Source organism: Bufo gargarizans, chromosome 8 (assembly GCF_014858855.1).
Source record: "Bufo gargarizans isolate SCDJY-AF-19 chromosome 8, ASM1485885v1, whole genome shotgun sequence".
Classification (NCBI taxonomy): Eukaryota; Metazoa; Chordata; class Amphibia; order Anura; family Bufonidae; genus Bufo; species Bufo gargarizans.
The window spans coordinates 161,197,926-161,218,913 of NC_058087.1; the positions used below are offsets into that span (position 1 = coordinate 161,197,926).

At 37.3% G+C, this 20,988-nt stretch overlaps 1 protein-coding gene across 8 annotated transcripts in view; it reads right to left on the minus strand.

Moving 5' to 3' along the window:
- Positions 1 to 1,376: 1,376 nt before the first annotated feature.
- The window catches only part of RBFOX1 (RNA binding fox-1 homolog 1), a 333,478-nt gene continuing 313,866 nt past the window's right edge, over positions 1,377 to 20,988 (minus strand). For 7 of the 8 annotated variants that reach the window (XM_044303355.1, XM_044303360.1, XM_044303356.1 and 4 more), the window contains 2 exons: positions 11,702 to 11,777; positions 1,377 to 5,395 (listed from right to left, as the gene is read on the minus strand). In XM_044303355.1, coding sequence (XP_044159290.1) covers positions 5,273 to 5,395; positions 11,702 to 11,777 — 199 coding nt within the window. In that variant the 3' untranslated portion in view covers positions 1,377 to 5,272. Of the gene's footprint in view, positions 5,396 to 11,701; positions 11,778 to 20,988 lie in introns of those variants that run through there. The other variant, XR_006391053.1, reaches the window with a different exon arrangement.

The following is a 20,988-nucleotide window of genomic DNA, read 5'->3' on the forward strand; positions in this document are numbered from 1 at the left end:
TATAACAACCTTATTGTAGCTTCATATAATTTAAATCCATAATAAGTCTTTCTATCTGAAAGCAGACCCAAAAATTATGTATTTCAAATCTTTTCCATTATTTAACCCTTAGGATACCAGCGCCGTACATGTACAGCGCAGAAATGCGGGGCAGAAATCCCAGCACTGTGCAGGTACGGCATGCTAATTGGGCAGGTGCAGGAGCTGTGGCCGCCTGATCAGAGGCAGGGGTCCGGCTGTCACTCATAGCCTGACCACTGTTGTATTCTATGGCATCAGTGAAGATACCGATGCCGATGCACTAACCCTTGCACGGCCGTGGTCAGTGCTGACTGCGGCATGTGCAGTATTCTCATGGGTGCCGGTGTCCATAGGGTCCATTTGCTGTTGTGACAGGGACCCAATGGCACGGAAGGCAGCCCAATGCCTTCCTTAGGCAACATGGCTGCTTTCCGGGTGAGTCTGTGAGATTGAGCTCCCTGGATCTCACAGGCAAGAAGATTGTAAGCGTAGTACAGTGTTAATCATTGAAAAGTGGATCAGACCCCCAAAAGCTGAAGTCCCAAAGTGGGGCAAAAAATAAAGTTAGAAAAAAGTAAAAAAAAAGATAAAAAAAATGTTTTTTTAAAGTTTTAAGTAAAAAAAAAGCTTCCTTTTTCCAAAATAAAGTAAAACATATTTTTTTTTAAATAGGGAAAAAAAAGAACAGTAGACATATTAGATATTTGCGCATCCATATCGACCGGCTCTATAAAAAAATCACATGACCTAACCCCTCAGATGAACACTTGCAAAAATCGGCCTGTGATGAAGGTGAAAAGTGGATCGGTAGTGAAGGGGTTAAAGGGGTTGTGGTAGTCAGTACATACTGATGACCTATACTCAGGATAAGTCATCAATATCTGATCGCTGGGAATCGGACTCCCAAAACCCCTATCGATTAATTGTTTGAAGAGGAGCCAGCACTTTTTCAAGCACTGCTTTCTCTTCAAGATTACACTCTGCATTGTCTCAGAAGTCTCAGCCATGCAGTGTTATTATAAGTGAATGGAATTAGTGTTTATAATTACACTATGCTGCTGTAGGCAAGCTGACGCACAGTGAAATCTTGAAGGGAAACAGTGCCTGCACGTGTGCTGCCTCCTCTTCAAACAACTGACTAGTGTAGGTACCAGAAGTGTGGCACCTACCGATCAGATACTGATCATTATGTACTGGCTGCATAAGTACTTTAAGTCTAACTCTTAGCTTTGGCTAAAATAAACAATCATATCTTTTCTCTCTAATGGTTTATTAATGGTTAAATATCCAATTTGCATTCTCCGTCATTATAACTATTCAAAAACACACAAAAGACGCACTCCAGGTGTTATTTATACATTTGAGACTAAGCTTTTATTTTTATTTTTTTAATATTACAAACCATTGTTCTTTATTCACAAACCACTGTAGTGATATAAACACTCATTTCTAAAGACAGATATACACATTTTCTGGGTTTGCAGATTTCTTTGATAATCTGTTTTGAAGTCACTATAATCCACACATTGTATTTTATAATTTATTTTATACTTGATAGCAATGGTAATTATTTACATACATGAAAACATTCCAAATATATACTGTTAAAAAAGAAATGAACATAAATAAAAAAAATCCAAATATATCTATCCCAGATAAACATTTTAATTAAATTATAACCATTGAAAAATCTTTTTGCTATTTGTTTGCGAAATATGGATACCTCTATCCTTCTGACAACTGTCATTCCATTACAGATTAGATTTTTTTTGTTAGTTTTTTTCTTTTTTCTTCAAGAATTATAACGCCATTCATTCACATCATAAGGTTTTAATTCTGATTTTAATATCAGTATCTCTGAGGTGTTTTAGAAAATGATGCAAACCCCCATTGTTGATTTAAGGTGATGCCGATCTACTAAAAAAATATTTTTTTCCCAGTGTTACAGTACATTTTATATTGGATTTGCATATACTTTAAATATACTGGAGGGAATATCCCTTTTCTTTTATACTGAAAATAACACACAATACAGAAAGGTTTCTTTTTTCAATTTGCAACTTTTTTTTTCTAATGTCTAAACATAAAAGATACTCTCTATACTTAGAAACACTACTGAAAACATTTAATCTTTTGTGGATCTTTATTGATGTATGTTCAACTGATCATACTTGCATGCACATACGATGACAAAGAGAAAATCTGGTCACAAACACTTGTATTTAAAGCAGTTTTTATAGCAAGTTGGTAGGTTTACAGCAGTGAATCATTGAATACAGTGGTCGTCTCAGTGGACGGGCACAGTACATATGAGGATATTATTTGCAATGAACAAAAAATATAAAGAATGGGCAATGTACCCACATTTTGCCTCCCTCCCCTCCTAGCTAATTTAATTTATTACAAATACAAAAACATAACTCCTCATGAGATTACCATAGCTCATTTTAGATCATAAACAGGACACCATGGAAGATAATCTACACATATACACACACAAACTGCAATTTTTCAGTAACTTGACAAATGGAATTATTATGAATTGCATTGCATATTTCTCCGCTCAGGACAATAGGCTTGACCTATCTGTGCTCGATGTTGATGATCTTGTACCCAGTAATCTTTGATATTATATGTTATGAATCTTTTTACTATAGTACGCTTAGAAAACATTACAAAAGTACTATTTGCATATTTTTATGTGCATGAAAGAGAAAATCCCACTGCTAAGTGTTTCACTACCATTTAAAGACCATCTGTAATCAAAATGCTCCTTTTGTATGTTTTTGAATAATTATTTAAGACTGATAAAATGAATGAATTTAATACATTTCACTGTGCAAAAGATATTTTGTCTATGATAGTTTACCCCGTGATCCCTCATATTCTGATCTGTGTTTCATGATCAAAATACTGTAGATGCCCTCTCAGAATATAGCATTTTTAAGCTTTCTCTACATACAACCAGCTGGCTGGTCTGCTTTGTAACCTCACAATCACTGCTATGTGAAAGAAGAAATGATTAGTCAAATCCTTCACTGAAAAAGTCTACACGCTCCATAATGTAGACTCAGTCAGGGATGGACAACAGTTTTAGTCTTATTTCCAAATAATTCTTGAAAACTAGCTAACGTGACATTTAGTAAGTCAATGGAACCCCAAGTAAGAAATATATATCACTTAATGTGTCTAGCAAAATATATTGTAAGATGACCACCAGATTTTATTCTCTTACCAGCCCTTCTAGTAATAGCATTTTATAATCTGTCTCCTTGTATGTATTATATTATAAAAAAACATATCAATAATGAAGGGGAATACGTTGCATACATTTTAAATATTATTGATATGTTGGTTTAATATTAGTCCCATTTGATAGCAATAGATGTTTTATAAACTGACAGTTTTGAAACTTACTAAGAACATTTTGATACGTTTGCTTATATGCCCATTGTTTTAAATTTGAGACATTTTGTCTATTTTTTCTGCTTCAAAGCCTGTACTTAATAGTTTTTTTTTTTTTTTTTTACTAATACACTTTGACCAAATTCATTATATTATTAATTATCATTTAGTTGTTTTTTCAAGCTTTTGCCATGATATTTTTTCTCAGCTGTTTCAAAATAGTTGAATGTATACTAAATTTGATAAGATAAATTATTAAATAGTATGTTAAAATAGGATTCCCTAATTAAATATAACATACGCCTTAATTGAGTAATTTTAGCTGTAAACTACCACTCACTTGAAATAAAATAAATAATTATAAACATTATAAGACCCATATAATTGAAATAGATGACACTCTCTCAGTAAAAAAAGCGTTATTAAGGATTATGGTTTAGTAAACATGAATAATAAACTAACTTGTACATCACAATCCATATTTTCTAGAAAGTTTAGATTTTAATAGGTCTGCTTAAAACTAAGTATAAAGATTGGTTACTGGGGGTCAGTTATATAAATTAACTGACATACAGTATTCAAAACGTTCTTTTCAGTAAGTTACATAGATAGAGGTTTGTACAACTGAAAAATTGCAGATTGTTCACACAGTATAATGTTTTAAAAAAGCAGCAACCAAGCAATTGAAAATACCGTGATTATCTCTACATAATGAATGTATTACTTGTAAAATGTTATATAAATCTTGATATATTTAGTAAGTAACTCCATAAAAATGATAACTTTCTCTAATAGTTGTTCTAATAGGCTAAAACTAAAGCATAATAGGCTGTGTATATTTTTAGAACATAACAACTCCACTGCACAGATGTAAATTTTGTACATTTTAACTGGTACAAACAATTTAAGGTTTTTTTTTTTATTACTCTCCCTTTACAACTTTCAAAAGAAGAAAAAATAGAAACAGTGCTTTTGTCATCTTTTTAATAATACTCCCCCTCCCACATTATAAAAATCAGCAATGATATCAATAATTTATTGTACTGGAAGAAATATAAAAAGAATGTAGATGAACTAACTAGCTTGTTTGCTTTTTTTGTTTTATTTTTTTATATATTTTTTTCTTGTTTTCACTCTTTTTTATTTTTTTTCATGTGATTTTTTGTATTTTCTATTTTTTTTTTTAAACTGCTATATGCCAAGATTATTGTTAATAGCTGAATACTGTCTGGTGGAATGCTTAAAAAGGGTAAGCTAGGATAGCATTTCATCAGATTTTATGTACAAAGAGTCAAATTCACAAATTTAAACACAACCTTTGGCTCTGGACAATTAATAAATAATTTAGGACAGTCACTAAATGAAGGTTGGTGCTGTGGCAACCTTTTTGCTTAGATGTATCAGCATTTTAGCCCTCCCAAATAAACGCAAATATATGTAAATGCAGAAATGACTACTATAGTCACACGCTTACAAAATATGATAATTCCAATAGCTTAATAGTTAGCATATATAATTAATTTACATATTATAGCACTCTTGATTGTGGCCCTAAAATATTTTTTTTTTTATATTCATATCTACAGTAGTAGCTTTCTAGGTCAACCACAAAAATTCTACAGCCAACAATCAACTACAGAACCTTGAGAAATTAAAGACCCACAATATTAAAATACACAGAACAAAATATCTGAGGTATAAGATAAAAAATGTAATTTTTCTCTCTTTGAGTTTTATTTAGTTATTTAGAGTTGCTAAAATGATGCACTACTGCATGTATTGCAATACCCAGGCCTCGGAAAGCTTCTTTTTCCCCCACACTGGAAGAGTTTTATGGTTTTGTCATTTAGTATGGAGCAAAACGGCTGTATCCCCCTCGGTATATACTAGCCTGTAACGAAGAAAGAACGAGACCGACATCATCAGCATGGCTCCTAGTCTTGGCATCAGTGAAGGGTGCAAAAGCATTCTGAAACAAAGCAATTTCATGGGTTTGTTTTTTAAGATTACTTTTAAAAAAATCATATAATAACATAATGTCCCATTACCCTCCACCCCAGAAATCAGTAGTCACCAAAAACAAGTATTTAAAAATATGCAAAAACAATTATTTCAACCATTTTTCAGCAGTGGACTTATCATATATTATAACTATTGGTTATGATGGATCAGGGTTATCTTGATAAAAATCTCTTTTTATATGTATTATGGATATGCATGTATGCTCTGAGCTTAGCAGCTGGCAGGTACTAAGAATGGAGCTTAGAATGTTCCAGGCAAAACACATTATGTCAAGTGCACAACTTGAAATTCATATGTTATGACCATTTTGGGTCCTGCAAAGGGCATAACAGTGAAATACTGTAGCTTGCCCTGAATGTTTCTTTAAAGAGGTTGACCAGCCTAATCGATAAAATAAATGGCAGGCAGCAATGTGTTCAAAAAAATTTAAATAAAACCCTCATTCACCTTTCAAAACACCTTATTTTCCAGTACCATGGTTCCCTGCGGTTCTTGCTGGACCAGAAGCGATGGGGACTCATTCTTGGTCAGGAGACTGTTGCAGCAATTCACTGAAATCAGCTATCACATGTGCAAGAATGGCATGTTACCTACCATTCATATAACAGCTGAGACTATTGATTAGCTGCAGCACACAAGTGACCAAGAATGGGTCCTCCTGAAAGCCATGGACTTGAAACAGAAGACATTTTGATTCGTGAATAAGGGATTTTTTATTTATTTTTTTAAACATGTTGCTGACAAATTTGTTTTGCCCAGTATTCCCCAAGGGGGGATATAGAAAAATACAACAAGCTCTTTCTTGCTGAGAGATAATTATTATAAATGGTTAAATATACTCAAGAGCAAAAGCAGCTTGGCAACATATTACAACTAAACCCATATACATTTTATATATATATATATATATATATATATATATATATATATATATATATATTGTGTGGGTGCCTTCTTTGGTCATAACATTTAGAGGGGCTTCCAGAAGCCAGACCTGTGGTAATCAGTTAATCATTGGAGCATCTGTTGAAAAGAGGTCCTTGATAAAAGCAACCCCTTTTTCCAGAAATACACCTATATTAGCCGTATTTCTAGGGGTTATTAAGACCGGCATCTAAAATGCCAGTCTTGATATTTCTTGGTGAAAATAATCAGAAAGCCTTGACTGTTCTGAATTTTCTAATCTATTCTTCCAATTGAAACAGTTCCATTTAACAGCAGGTCATGTTTGTTTCATCTTTAATGAGCATGAATTTCATAGAAGTGTTTGATGACAATCTATATAATTTATGCTATTTGAAATTAAGAATATTATATTTGTTTTACTTCTGAAGGCATAAAGCATCATTTCTACCAGATCTATTGTGCAGTAAGCGATCCTTCTCCTGTTTGCTTATCTTGTTTTGAAGTAGTAAGCAATGATAAACTCTCTCTACAACCAGGCGTGAAGCCCATTGTCCTGTTTGTTCAATTAAATAAAGTAGCCATTTTTATTGCACTGAAGGAGGTGGAAAACATTGCAATGCAAATAACTACTTACATGGTATTTGATGGTGTTTGCCTTAGTTATTCATTGCTTTAATGTGTTTCAAACAATTATTACTTAGTCCTTGTGTGTAAATTTGTACAGTATATGGGTTTTTAACAGGAATATTAGATAGAGATTGGTTATCTCATTAAGACAATAGTTTAGGAAAAATGCCTTATTAAGGTAAATAGAAAAATGGAGAAAGCTTGAGAATTCTGCTTCCAATTCATGTCCTGTACATACTGTACAAACCATACAACAACAAAAAAACTGTCAATAGTTCAGTATGGGAGGAGGAAGCAGGATCCACAGTCCTCTCATAGGGTGGCATAGTATATATTTTAATACATTTTACAATGTATGTTTATGGAAGCTTTATTGAAATTAATGAAATTAATAATCTGTTGTATACCTGCCCTGTGATGGAAATACCTGAAAATACCTTTCATTAATTTCAGTTAATTAACTTTTCGCTGGATTGCAAATTATTAAAACATACCAAATGTGTATCTATCAAATGTAATGTAAATTAGCAATCATCTAGGAGAACAAAAGCCTCATCTCTATTGAGGTAGCTACCTTATCAGAAAAGGTCTTGCCTATAAAAATTCTGATATCAATTCACATTCTCCAGAAAGAGACCCCCCTAGACCTACATTAATGGCCTCCCTGCTAGCTATCCAGTACTTTGCTCTGCACTAAAGAGGTGCAATAACAGTCAAAACACCCATCTGCACATGGTATCTATTTCTTATGGAGAAGGTTTTGGTCTTGCTTATATTTCATTTATGGCTACTTTCATACTTACGTTTGGTGCGGATCCGTCTTGTATCTGCACAGACGGATCCACACCGATAATGCAAAAGCTAATATCCATTTATAACGGATCCGTTTGCATTATTCATAAAAAAAAGTCTAAGTCAAAACTGATCCGTCTAGACTTACATTGAAAATCAAAGGGGGATGGATCCGTTTTTAATTGCACCATATTGTGTCAGTGAAAAACAGATCCGTCCCCATTGACTTACATTGTAAGTCAGGACGGATCCATTTGATTCTGCATCATCAGACGGACACCAAAACGCTGCAAGCTACCTTTTAGTAACCGTCTAAAAAACGCAAAGGAGACCAAACACAGCCAAATTTATGCATTCTGAATGGATCCTTATCCATTCAGAATACATTGGGGCTGAACTGATCCATTTTGGGCTGCTTGTTAGAGCCCTGAAATGGATCTCACAAGTGGACCCAGAAACGCCAGTATGAAAGTAGCCTAAGTTTGAAGGCCTATTAAAGGGTTGGATCTTGACTTAGTGTGGCTACTAGTTGAATAGCTACTTGAATGAAGAGGAGCATCCAAAGCGGAATTTGGTCCAAAGTTCAGGAAAATTTAGATTCTAAATTAATCCAAATTTCCTTGTGTTTCGTGGTAACATATCAGTTTTCCTAAAATGTCGGCTGCAAGTGTGAAAGTAAGTGTGGAGGAGACAAGCTCAGGAACGCGAGATAACCCAAAATGTTGTGCAGCCAACCAATCCGCAGGTAGCCATCCCACTGTGATGTCACAGCTAGGCAGAGCCCCATAAAACACTCCTTCTGCGCGGTCCTCATAATTTCCTGGGAGCTGAGTATAGGGAGAGACGTGACAAGATGCTCATGCACTAGGGATACTATTACTGAAAACTGTTATTGTAGGACAATATTGGAGAGGGAGAGAGCAGGATGACTGCAGGGAGAGTGCAGGGACTACAGACTCTGCTACAATTTATCGCCATTTACATTATTGTTTAGTGTACCAAAAGTAATAGCTAAGTCATTCTATTAGCTATACAGTTACTCTGCTATCAGTATTAAAGGCAGGTCTAATTTATTGTTGTGTACATAAGTGTGCAGTGCACCAACATTCATAGTTAATCCATTCTTTTAGCTGTAGAGTTACTCTGTGTCAGTATTAAAGAATACTGTAGCCAGCAAGTCTAATTTTTTGCCACACACATGTGGTAAGTGTGTAGTGCACCAATATTTTTTTTAGCTAATCTGTTCTATTAGTTGTAGAGTTACTGTATGTCAGTATTATAGGCCACTGTTACCAGCAATTCTAATTTATTGCTGTGTACTGTACAGAACTGTGCAGTGCACCAATATTCATAGCTAATCCATTTTTTAGCTATAGAGTTACTGTGCATCAGTACTACAGGCCACTGATACCGGCAAGTCAAATAATTTTCCATTTACATAAGTGTGCAATGCACCAATATAAAATTATAGGTAAATCATTCTGTTAGCTGTAGAGTTTCCATACATCAATATTATAGGTCACTGTTACTGAAAGGTCTAATTTATTGTCATGTACATAAGTGTGCATGCACCAAAATTCATAGCTAATCCGTTCTGTTAGCAATAAAGTTGTTATAAACTATGGCCAACAGACAGTTGCCTGAGAACTCCAAAGGAATGGGCAGTGGCAAAATAATTCTCTAATGGCTATAAGTAGCAGCTGAAGAAGGGGTGGTGGTAGCAGCAGCAGCAAAAGGCCAGAGCTGCCAGGCATTACTTTTCGCAAAAAAAAGTTTTTTTTTTCACCTAAAGTGGGGAAAATTAGCTTCTACCTTGGTGCGTTTTTTTTATACCTTCTGAGAGGAATTGAAAAATGGACTACTATAGAGACATGCTGTGTAGTTGGTTGGTTGCTGCCTATGAGCACCATCTGCTGTCCTCAGGAAAGTCTGACAGAGGGGATCCTCTGCGCTCACACTCCACTACCATGACTGTTTAGGAGGGCAGAGCACCAGCTCTACAATCAGCAAGTTAATTCTGCAGTCTTTGATGACCAGTTTTCTTCAGCCGCCTCCTGAAGAACCACCGAGCAGCAGCAGCTGTAAGAGATCTAGCAGAACCTCAACCAACAGATGGCAGCATACTTGCATGCACCCTCTCACCAATAATCCAAGATCCTCTGGCCTACTTGGCATGTAAATTTGAAGGGTGGCCTAAAGTGGCCAAGTTAGCCATGGGCATGCTTTCCTTTCCCTGCCAGTAGTGTGGCATCAGAGTCGGTGTCCAGTGCAGCAGGGGCCATAGTTCCAAAAATGTTGAGAGACTAACATTTATAAAAATGAGTCAGGCATGGATAAACCAGGATTTGTAGGTGCCTGATACAACAAAATAGATTATTCTGTCATTATTGATTATACTCTAGTGTGCTGGCACACTGAAATATTGTGCAAAATGGGCCGTTACTTCTGGCCACTTGCTTTTGTCACTATTCTGATGCTGCCACCCGCTGATGACACACCGCCTGTTTCCTCTACTGCTTTTGCTACAGTGGAGCTTCTTGGTCTACTGATATGTGCATGTCAAATTTTTAAAAGTATATGCATGTCACTGGGTTTTGCTATCACACTACTATTGTTGGGTTCTGCTACTATTGTGATCTGCCTCTATCTTGTGCTGTGTGCCACAGCTGCTGCCCCCCCTACCCACTCTGTCATGGGGCCACTATTGTCACTGTTACTACCACTGATGATGGTGCCAACCTCCCTACTCTGTCATAGGGCCACTACTTTATACTACTTTTTCTTAAATGTAATAGACACTTGGCCAGCACACTGGGATTCGGCCCCCCAGGTTGGTTAAAAATAAAGTTTTATCCAGCTGTAACTTCCAAGCCTTTACACTGAGATTGGGCCTCCAAGTGGGAAGAATATGCTTTAGGCTTGTTTCACACTTTTGTGAAACAGATCCTGCATGCTGTTCTGACAAGGAACAACTTGTCTGGATCCCTCCCTGCCGGGCTCATTCTGTATGGCCCCATTCACTATAATGGGGTCATAGGAGATCTAGCCACTACCCAGCAAATATGCAGAGGCGTGGCTAGACAATTAACTCTGCACGCAGGGATGCATCCAACATCACGCTCAATGCAGGTCCTTTGGCACATCTTTTTTAAATCAAGAGAGGACCGGACTGTCTTTGCTTGAGCAAGTTGGTGAGGTGATTTTATTTTTCCTGCTCTGTTTAAAACAACTCTTTCCAAAAATTCTAACTGAATTTCACTTCAGATGCTTTGCTTTTTCAACACTAATAATCACTGCACAGAGAAGAAAAGAAAAGAAGCAATATACCATATTTTCTACTTTATAAGACACACTTTTTCCCCCAAAGTGGAACGAAAGTGTGTCTTATAAAGCCAATATTATTGAGCGCTTCCATTATGAAAGTGCTCACTAGTGTTCAGGAAGTGCAGAGAGTGATTCTTAGTCATCCGCCAGCCACCATGCTGCACTGTCCTTACTGCGTACCATGCCAGGACGTAGTGCGCGCACTATGACCTGACATTGTAAGCAGTCAAGTCACAGTCCAGCATGGCATGAAGAAGTTCAAGTAGCAGTTAGTACAGGATAGAACGCCAAATCTGCAGAGTGTTGGCGGAGCAGGACAGGTACATTAATTTATTTTAACTCTGATTGGGGTCTGATCTGAGGTCTGACATGGAGGTCTGGTCTTAGGTCTGATGGGGGTCTCATCTGAGGTTTGATATGGGGGTCTGATGAATATTGGGTGTCTAATGAAGATTGGAGGTATATTCTGATTTTTTTTTCTTATTTTCCTCCTTTAAAACCTAGGTGTGTCCTATCATCAGTTGTATCTTATAAAGCAAGAAAATACAATAATTCAGTTATACAATATTAAATTAGAAATAAAAAAAATAGAGGGAAAACTTACCACGGTACCAACGCCGTAGGTGGCTGCTGGAGCAAGTGTGTGGTGGTAGGGGTCGGCAGCATAAACTCGTCCGTAACTGAAAATTTTAAAAAGAGATATATATGAATTAATAAAGAACATTAAGAGTGAGGCAGAAACATGGTTTCAACATTATTCTTTCTTATGAAATATAAAACCATTACTGCAACGAACAATCTATGATCTGCACTGACTGTTATATTAAATACATATATTTAGTCTAGTATATGTTTTCATTTGTATGTTTTTTTTTTCCTTTTTATTCCCATGTAACTATCCAGATTATTTTGAAGCCATATATCATTTTGCTACACAAAAATAAATTGTTCCCAAATGATATTTATTACCACATATAGACCAGATGTTTTACCTTGGAAACTAGACCTATAAATTTTGACCTGAAGCCAACACTTTAAATGAGTGTAGAGAAGTAATCACACAGCTCTGTATACTGAAGTACAACAGGTAATCCAGCTCAGGACATTGATAAATATTAGCCAAGATACTGTTCTTGGAAGATGTCCAAATACTAAAATGTTCTTTCATTCTCCAGTCTAGCAGTCAATATTATAAAAGCTTGAAAGTGTATCTTACCAAAAATGTATGTAATGTAAAGTATAACAAATAACTATTAAGAGATTGTTCTAAAATTTAAAAAAAAAAGGTGGTGTGAAGAAAACAGTCCAATCGTTTGGCTGTTTTTAATCTGTTTACCTTAAAGTCTGGAAAAATAGAAAAAGACTGTACTTTTTGGTCATCCATATTAATATCTACAGTGGAATCATTCAATGTACAAAATACAATTTATGTACAATACCCTATAAGTACCCTATAAGTATATTCATACTATAAAATTATTTATCATTGTGTGTGTAAATGAGATGTACAATGGATTATCCATATTACTTAGAGTCCAGGATATCCAGTTAAACTCTTACAGACAGATGTCCTGGTACTTAAGGCGGGCGGTGATCAGAACTGGGTGCCTGCTGAAATCAATCAGCAGGTACCCTAGGACAATGCCGAGGGGGGTCCTGTGACCGACCCGTATCGCTGATCGATGCAAATTCAGACCTGCGGTTTGCAGCGCTTTCAGAAGCTTCTGATCAGATCAGAAACTTCAAAATGCTTTTTTTAAATAGTGCTGGCAGCAGTGCTGCCTCAGTGCGGGCGGCAGGGCGGGTGGCAGGGCAGGAGGGTGGGTGAGCGGTTAGCAAGCAGAGTGTCAGCACATTGCTGACACTATGCTTGAAACAGCTGATATCATCACACAGATTTCCGCCGTTTAACCCCTTCCATGCCACGGTCCGTAAGGACTGCTGTATGGAAGGGGTTAACAGGGAGGGAGTTCTTTCCCTCTCCCATCGGGGGCTGCTGTGCCTTTTTTAGCCCCCGATTCTTAATGGGATCACATAGGGAGGTGGCCCCCCTCCCTATCACCCGCTGCTCTATTGTGGCAACGATTGATGGTTGCCATGGCAACCAGACACTTTTACAGGCTTTCGGCTGTACATGGTGCTGATCAGACTTCTGCTAAAGGCAGAAGTCTGATCAGACTAAGTAAAGTGAAAAACACTATATAATGTACTGTATTGTATTATACAGACATCAGACCCACTGGATCTTCAAGAACCAAGTGGGTCTGGGTAATTTTTATTTTTTTTTAAAGTGAAAAAAATGTAAAAATAAAAAAACACACTTATCACTGATTAAAAATTAACAAAATAAAATTCCCTACACATGTTTGATATCACCACGTCCATAACAACCTGATCTATAAAACGGTCATGTTACTTTCCCCGCATAGTGAAAGCCATAAAAAATAAAATAAAAACTATGATGAAATTGAAATTTTGCCCACCTTACTTACCAAAAAAGGTAATAAAAGTGATAAAAGAGTCATATGTACACCAAAATAGTACCAATTAAACCGTCACCTCATCCTGCAAAAAATGAGCCCCTACATGAGACAGTGGCCCAAAAAATAAAAAATAAATATGGCTCTCAGACTAAAACATAATTTTTTTGTTTTAAAAATGCTTTTTTATGTTAAACGTAAAAAATAGACATATTAGGTATTGCCGCATCCGTAAGAACCTGCTCTATAAAAATACCACATGACCTAAACCCTGAGTTGAACATTGTAAAAAAAAAAAACTGTGCTAAAAATCCTCACCTCACGTCACTAAAACTGCAACACCAAGCAATAAAAAGGCGTATGCCCCCACAATGGTGCCAATCTAACCGTTACCTCATCCCACAAAAATTGATACCCTACATAAAACAATTGCCCCCAAAAAATAATAATAACTATGGCTCTCAGACTATGGAGACACTAAAACATGTTTTTTTTGTTTCAAAAATGATATTATTGTGTAAAACCTAAATAAATTAAAAAAGGTATACATATTAGGTATTGCCACGTCCGTAAGAACCTTCTCTATAAAAATACCACATGAACTAACCCCTCAGGTGAGCACTATTAAAAAAATGAAATAGAAATGGTGTCAAAAAAGCTTTTTTTTGTTACCTTACATCACAAAAAGTGTAATAGCAAGCAATCAAAAAGTCATATGTACCCCCAAATAGTGTCAATCTAACCCGCAAAATGTTACCCAACCTGAGACAATCATCTAAAAACAGAGAAAAAAAAAATATGGCTCTCAGACTATGTAGACACTAGTATACAAAAAGTATACATATTTGGTATCGCCGCGTCTGTAATAACCTGCTCTATAAAAATAGCACATGATCTAACCTGTAAGATAAACATTGTAAATAATATAAAAATAAAAACGGTGCCAAGACAGCTATTTTTGGGCAAATTTTCCATTTTAATCCATTTTTCCCGTAACAAAGCAAGGGTTAACAGCCAAACAAAACTCAATATTTATTGCCCTGATTCTTTAGTTTACAGAAATGCCCCATGTGTGGTAGTTTGGAAAGCAGTTTTTGCTGGACTGGTTTCTTTACACCATGTCCCATTCGAAGCCTCACAAAGTGACTTCAGACCTGAACTGGTCCTTAAAAAGTGGGTTTTGGAAGATTTGCTTCTATACTTCTAAGCCTTGTAACGTCCCAAAAAGTAAAATGGCATTCCCAAAATGATCCAAACATGAATTAGACATATGGGGAATGTAAAGTAATAACTATTTTTGGAGGTATTCCTATGTATTATAGAAGTAGAGAAATTGAAACTTGGAAATTTGCTAATTTTTCATTTTATCAGTGTCATGAAGTACAATATGTGACAAAAAAAACTATCTCAGAATGGCCTGGATAAGTAAAAGTGTTTTAAAGTTATTCACACATAAAGTGACACTGGTCAGATTTGCAAAAAATGGCCTGGTCCTTAAGGTGAAAATAAGCCTGGTACATAAGGGGTTAAAGGTTGTTTTCACAGCGGTGTCCCCCATGTCAATAGATCATGTGACACAAGGAGGATGTGTCACTGCTGCAGCCAGTGATTGGCTACAACTGCCTTCAAACCAAATATTGACAAGCAGGGAGTAGAGTGCTCTAGCGATGTCAGAGAGGCAAACAAACTGTAATCCATCTGAGCTGGTCAATCCATGGGGGATGGGGAGTCCCAAAGATGAAAAACCCATTCAATTATGTTTGCAAATATAACATTCTACATTTATGCTTTGTGTGGTGCAATTAATATTGATAATGCAGAATTGCATGAGCAGCTAGGAAATAGCCAGAAACAATAAATTTTACATATTTTTTTTTTTATAGAACTGAAGTTCAAAGGGCTGTTTAAAAGTATAACTTCCTAAGCTACCATGATATTTGTCACTGTTCCGCTGTCCTGTTTCTTTGGTATACTACTAACATATTTAGCTCTGTCTAACTGCATAATCTATTTAATGAATGTAAAAACTTTTGTATTACTGTAAATCTATTTCATTATAGGATCATATACAATTCTATTGGTATCTGTTCATGCTAGTGTCATGACTTTTGCAACTCTGTAGCTGACCAAATCATTTACAATAACAACCCTCAGGGTACCATTGAGGTTTACATTGTTTTGATTGCAAGAATAGTGCTGCATGCTCTACAACTCTTGTCAAAAAAAAAAGATAAAATCCCCAAAGAAGGTTTCTAAATCCAATGTGAACAGATCCTTATTTAATTCACTGAAGCCAAAACATGAACTGGTCGTCGTTATCCCGGAGACATAATATTTGAGTTGAAGGGGTTGTGAAGCCACTAAATATTGATGACCAATCCTCAGGCTAGGTCATCAATATCTGATCGTGGGGGTCCAACTCCTAACACCACTGCCAATCAGCTGTTTGAAGAGGAGGCAGCACTCAAACAAACACTACTTCCTCTTCAGAATTACACTGTGCATCATCGCTGAAGTCTTGGTGGCATAGCGCAATTACAAGTACTTGTTCTACTCACTGGAATGAGAGAAGCAATTGTAATTACACTGTGCCACTGCTATAAGTGAAATGACACACAGTGTAAACAAGAAGATGAAGCCGTGCTTGCATAAGCACTGCCTCCTCTTCAAACAGCTGATCGGCGGGAGAGTCAGGAGTTGGACTCCAACCAATCAGATATTGATGATATATCCTAAGGATAGGTAATCAATATGTACTGGCTACACAACCCCTTTAAGAACAGGACTGGTAACTTAAGAAGCTATCAAGAGTTTAAAACTCATGGCTGGCACATAACAAAACAGTTGTACTATATGAGGGTGGCACCCTCACTGCACAATGATGGAACCTAAGCAATCACAGTCTAAAATAACAATGCTTGATAATTATGCTGTATATAGCTAAAATAAAATCTGATGTAACTACATACGACCAAACACAACCAGGGAATTTATCAACTCATGCACTACAGAATTCTGGATTCAAAAAGTCTTAAATAAGGGCTTTGCAATTTTTTGGGGTCACTTGCACAAAAATATTTAACTTTTTGAGCAATAAACCACCTACATATATAAAATTAAACTTTGGTCAGGATTTCAGAGCATACCACTTTGTATCATATTTATGAAGTGCAACTTTTAAAAAATTGACAAAAAAGTGGCAACTCAAAACTAGTCACACAAGTCTACTTTTACTATAAAAGGCTCAACCACATTGTACTTGTGACAAATGCATTTTTATTGTGCACAACTTTCATAACTCTGATGCAGCTAAGCAGAGCAACTCCAATCTAAGAACTAACCTTAAATATACTTACAGTGAAAAATCCCTCCCTACCCCCCCTCCCAGTTTTCAGGTGATGTTAAAGTTTTGCACCAAACCTGAAAATTCTGCATTTTAATGGATGATTTTACAGTATGCAGCATCCTTCCTGTGGAAGAATGAGTAGATTTGCTATGAATCAGGACATCTATAACAGCAGGGTCAAAGTGTGAAACCAGTTAAATAACCAATAAGTACAAGAATATGGACATTAGTTACAATGATATCAAGAACTAACTTAAAGGTAATATTAATATAGAACTATATGTGGTGATAAACTGATGGATTCACATATAGCTCCTCTAACCCCGGGCGATCAGTTGCTATTATTGGGGAAAGCATGTCTGACCATACATTTCTTGCATTAAATACCTGACCATATAATGCTTAGATAATCTGGGTCCACCAGAGCAGGTTATCTCCCTTCTGGCTCATTGAGGGTAATCCAAAACTAAGACAATTTTTAAATAAAATACACAACCCTACAATGTCATGGAAAATCAGCGTCATGGCTGAATTAGAGTCAAGTGAATTAGAATTTATCCTCATACAAAAAATAATCATCCAAGTTTGCTTTTATGTATCTCTGTTTGGTTTAACGTATCTTGTTATTCAGTTAGGCTTTATTGCAACATAAAGGCAGAGTGTTTAAATTTACTAGAAATCATATTTGTTCGAACTGACCTTCGCCTTCTAAAATGGGGGCTTTGTTATGATTATTTTTTTTTTTTTATTTATATTTTTATTTTACAAACAATATAAAGACAGGTTTCTATTCACATATATAGCCACATATAAAACAATGTATCATATCCATGTCGTAGAGCGGGCACATACACCAAAACATCTATAATCAGAACAGTCCAGGTCTGATAACAGTTCTCAAGCATAGAATACAGAACCCAAGACACAAACAAAAAAACCACCCCACCCCCCCTTGCCCCCCACCCATTCCCACCTGGCTTGGTGCGGCCGCCGCGAGGGGCGGCGGAGTATTCTTGCCCCCCCTCATAAGTATTTTCTTCGAGCCTTTGCAGTTTCACGCATGTTTAGCGTGGGCTGTGCAGATAGAGTTTTTCTTTTAGGATTATATAATGGTTTGTTGGGGTATATTTATGCAGTAGTCTCCACCAATTAATGATCATCAATTCTAATCAGGAATATTGCTGCTAGCTATTGCCCTTCTCTGTGGGCCCATTCCCTTGGTGTCGCTTAACCCACGTCGTTTCATGTCCTCAAAGTATGTTATTCTCGTCATTAGGATTTGCCAATCATTCATTGTTGGGGGTCTATCTTTCACCCACTGTCTCAGGATTATCACCTTGGCCAATAGAAACCCCTTTAGCCAATATGCCTGTTCGTTTTTGGTAGTTTTGTTTTTGTACTCAGGAGGGAACAGTCCGAGTAAAACTACTTGGGTAGTCAAGGGGGGACTATTCCTGTTATTTGCCGCCATTGTCTGAAATATACAGCCCCAAAAGGTCCTAATGGCAGGGCAGTCCCACAGCATGTGTAGAAGCCCAGCGGCTACACAAGAGCATTTCAGACAACTAAATTCTTGACCTTTGTTGATGTACATTTTGGATAACAGACTCGGAGTAACATATAGGCGATGTATTATTTTGAATTGTATCAGACGGTGTTGTCGTGAGAGGGAGGCCTTCTTAATATTTTGGTATATTTCCTGCCATTGTGAGGGGTTACATTCCCCAATATCTGTCTTCCATTTATCAACACTTTTAAATTTAGTGATAGTGCTTATTTCCTCGATAAATCTCCTATATATTAGTGAAATCTTAACTTTGTTCCCTACTATGTTATAACAAAATAATAAAAACCCCGGAGTAACTTTTATCAGAGGTGTTTTTTTGAGCGTGTATGCAAGTGCGTGTTGTAGTTGACAATATCTATAGTGCTCTAGTGCAGTTATTGGTGCCTGTTGTATCAGTTCCCGTATTGGTTTACTTTTCCCTTTTGTGTATATATGTGAGAATAGTGTAATACCTTTTCGAGTCCAGTATTCATTTTCGTTAAGAGTCAAGAATTCTGTTAGAGCGGGGTTATCCCATAGCGGGGAGAAGTCCAAAATTTGAGGGGCATGGATCAGTACCTTGATTTTATTCCAAGCTTTCTGTAGCGCGGCTCCGATGGGACAGGAGTAATCTGCACGCTGAAGACGCCCGGATTCCAATATACTAAAAATGTTGTTTGCTTGCAGTGGGCGTTGACCTAGGATATGTGATAGTAATACACCGTCCCCGACATTGAGACACCATTGTAATTGTGCGCACAGATAATAGATTTGAAAGTGGGGCAGGCCTAGGCCCCCATTGCTTACGGCCATTCGCAAGTATTGTAATTTAATGCGGACCCTTTTTCTGCCCCATATCAAATCATTTATCAGGCGATCAATCAGATTAAAGACGCTATCCTCAATCCAGGCGGGGCAGGAGCTTACCGTGTACAATATCCAAGGTAACAGAACCATTTTAATCAACGCAATCCTGTTGATCTGCGAAAGTGGGAGTTTCTGCCACACTCGTATTTTGTCTTTTATTCTCCCCACTAAAGGGGAAATATTTAGCTGATTATATTCCCTGATGTTATTGCTGATTTTTATCCCGAGATATTCTAAATGATCTGTTGGAAGAATAATTCTGATCCTAAGATCATTAGGGGGGGGCATCCGGTTTAGGGGGAAGAGTACAGACTTTAGCCAATTTATTTCATACCCAGCAATTCTGCCGAATTCCTCTGTTATCCGCATAACATTGGGGACACTTCTCCAACCATCATTCAGATAGAGTAGAACGTCATCTGCATATAGACAAATCTTATCGTCCGTCCCTCTCCCCCCGAAACCGGCTATACCGGGTTCAGTCCGTATCCTGCAGGCAAGGGGTTCCATAAAGATTGCAAAGAGAAGTGGAGAAAGGGGGCAACCCTGACGTGTTCCCCGCTTTAGGGAGACGGCAGGGGTAAGCACCTCATTGACCTTAATTCTAGCAGTTGCTTCACTATATAGCAATTTAACCCATCCAATAAATTCCTGGCCCAGATTCATCCTATACATAACGCGCCAGAGGAAGGGCCACTCGACCCGATCGAACGCCTTGGCGGCGTCCAATGATAGGATCGAGCGGTCCTCCCCCCCGCCAATCTGAATATTAAGAAAGGTCCGCCGTATATTGGTCTGTATCTGTCGCCCAGGAATGAACCCTGTCTGGTCTACATGGATCAGGCGGGCTATTACTTTTTTTAGCCGGTTGGAAAGGACTTTTGCGATTATTTTGTAATCTGCGTTAAGCAGTGATATTGGGCGGTAATCCTCAACTTTATTTCCCTTTTTCCCCTTTTTAAGGATCAGTGTAACCGTTGCTTCGGTCAAGGACGGGGGCAGCTTTCCACATTTGCTAGACTCATTTAGGACCAGCAACAGTCCGGGCAGAAGCATCTCCGCATGGCACTTATAAATGCCATATGGGAGTCCATCAGATCCCGGCGCCGAAGAGCCCCGGGTCCCATGCAGGGCCATTTGTAATTCCTCCAAAGAGATAGGGGCGCACAAGGAGGCGGAATCGGAGTCCGACAGCACCGGGATCTTGACTTGTTCTAAAAAGTCGTCTATTCTGGTCACTGTATCTACCATGCCGGACCGATATAAATTATCAAAGTGATTAAAAAACTCTGCTACCATCCCCATTCCTCTTTCCATTCTACGCCCGTCCCCCGTCAGTATTTGTCTGATTCTTTGAGGGGGTTTTTGATTAGCTATGACAGAAACCAATAGCTTACTCGGGGTACCCGCCTCGCAGAAGTCTTTATAGCCCATAAAAAATAATTGATTCTGTGCTTTTTCCTTCATAAAGGTAGTATAGTGATCTTTGGCAGATTTTAACTTGGTACGCGTGTTCACATCATTCCGTACTCGGATACAGCCCTCCAGGTATGCAATATTTGCCTCCAGCTTTTTTTGTTCAGCAAAAAAATCATTTTTTTTCTTTTTTATTCTGGAAAAGTACAGCCCACGCATAAATGCCTTCATAGCAT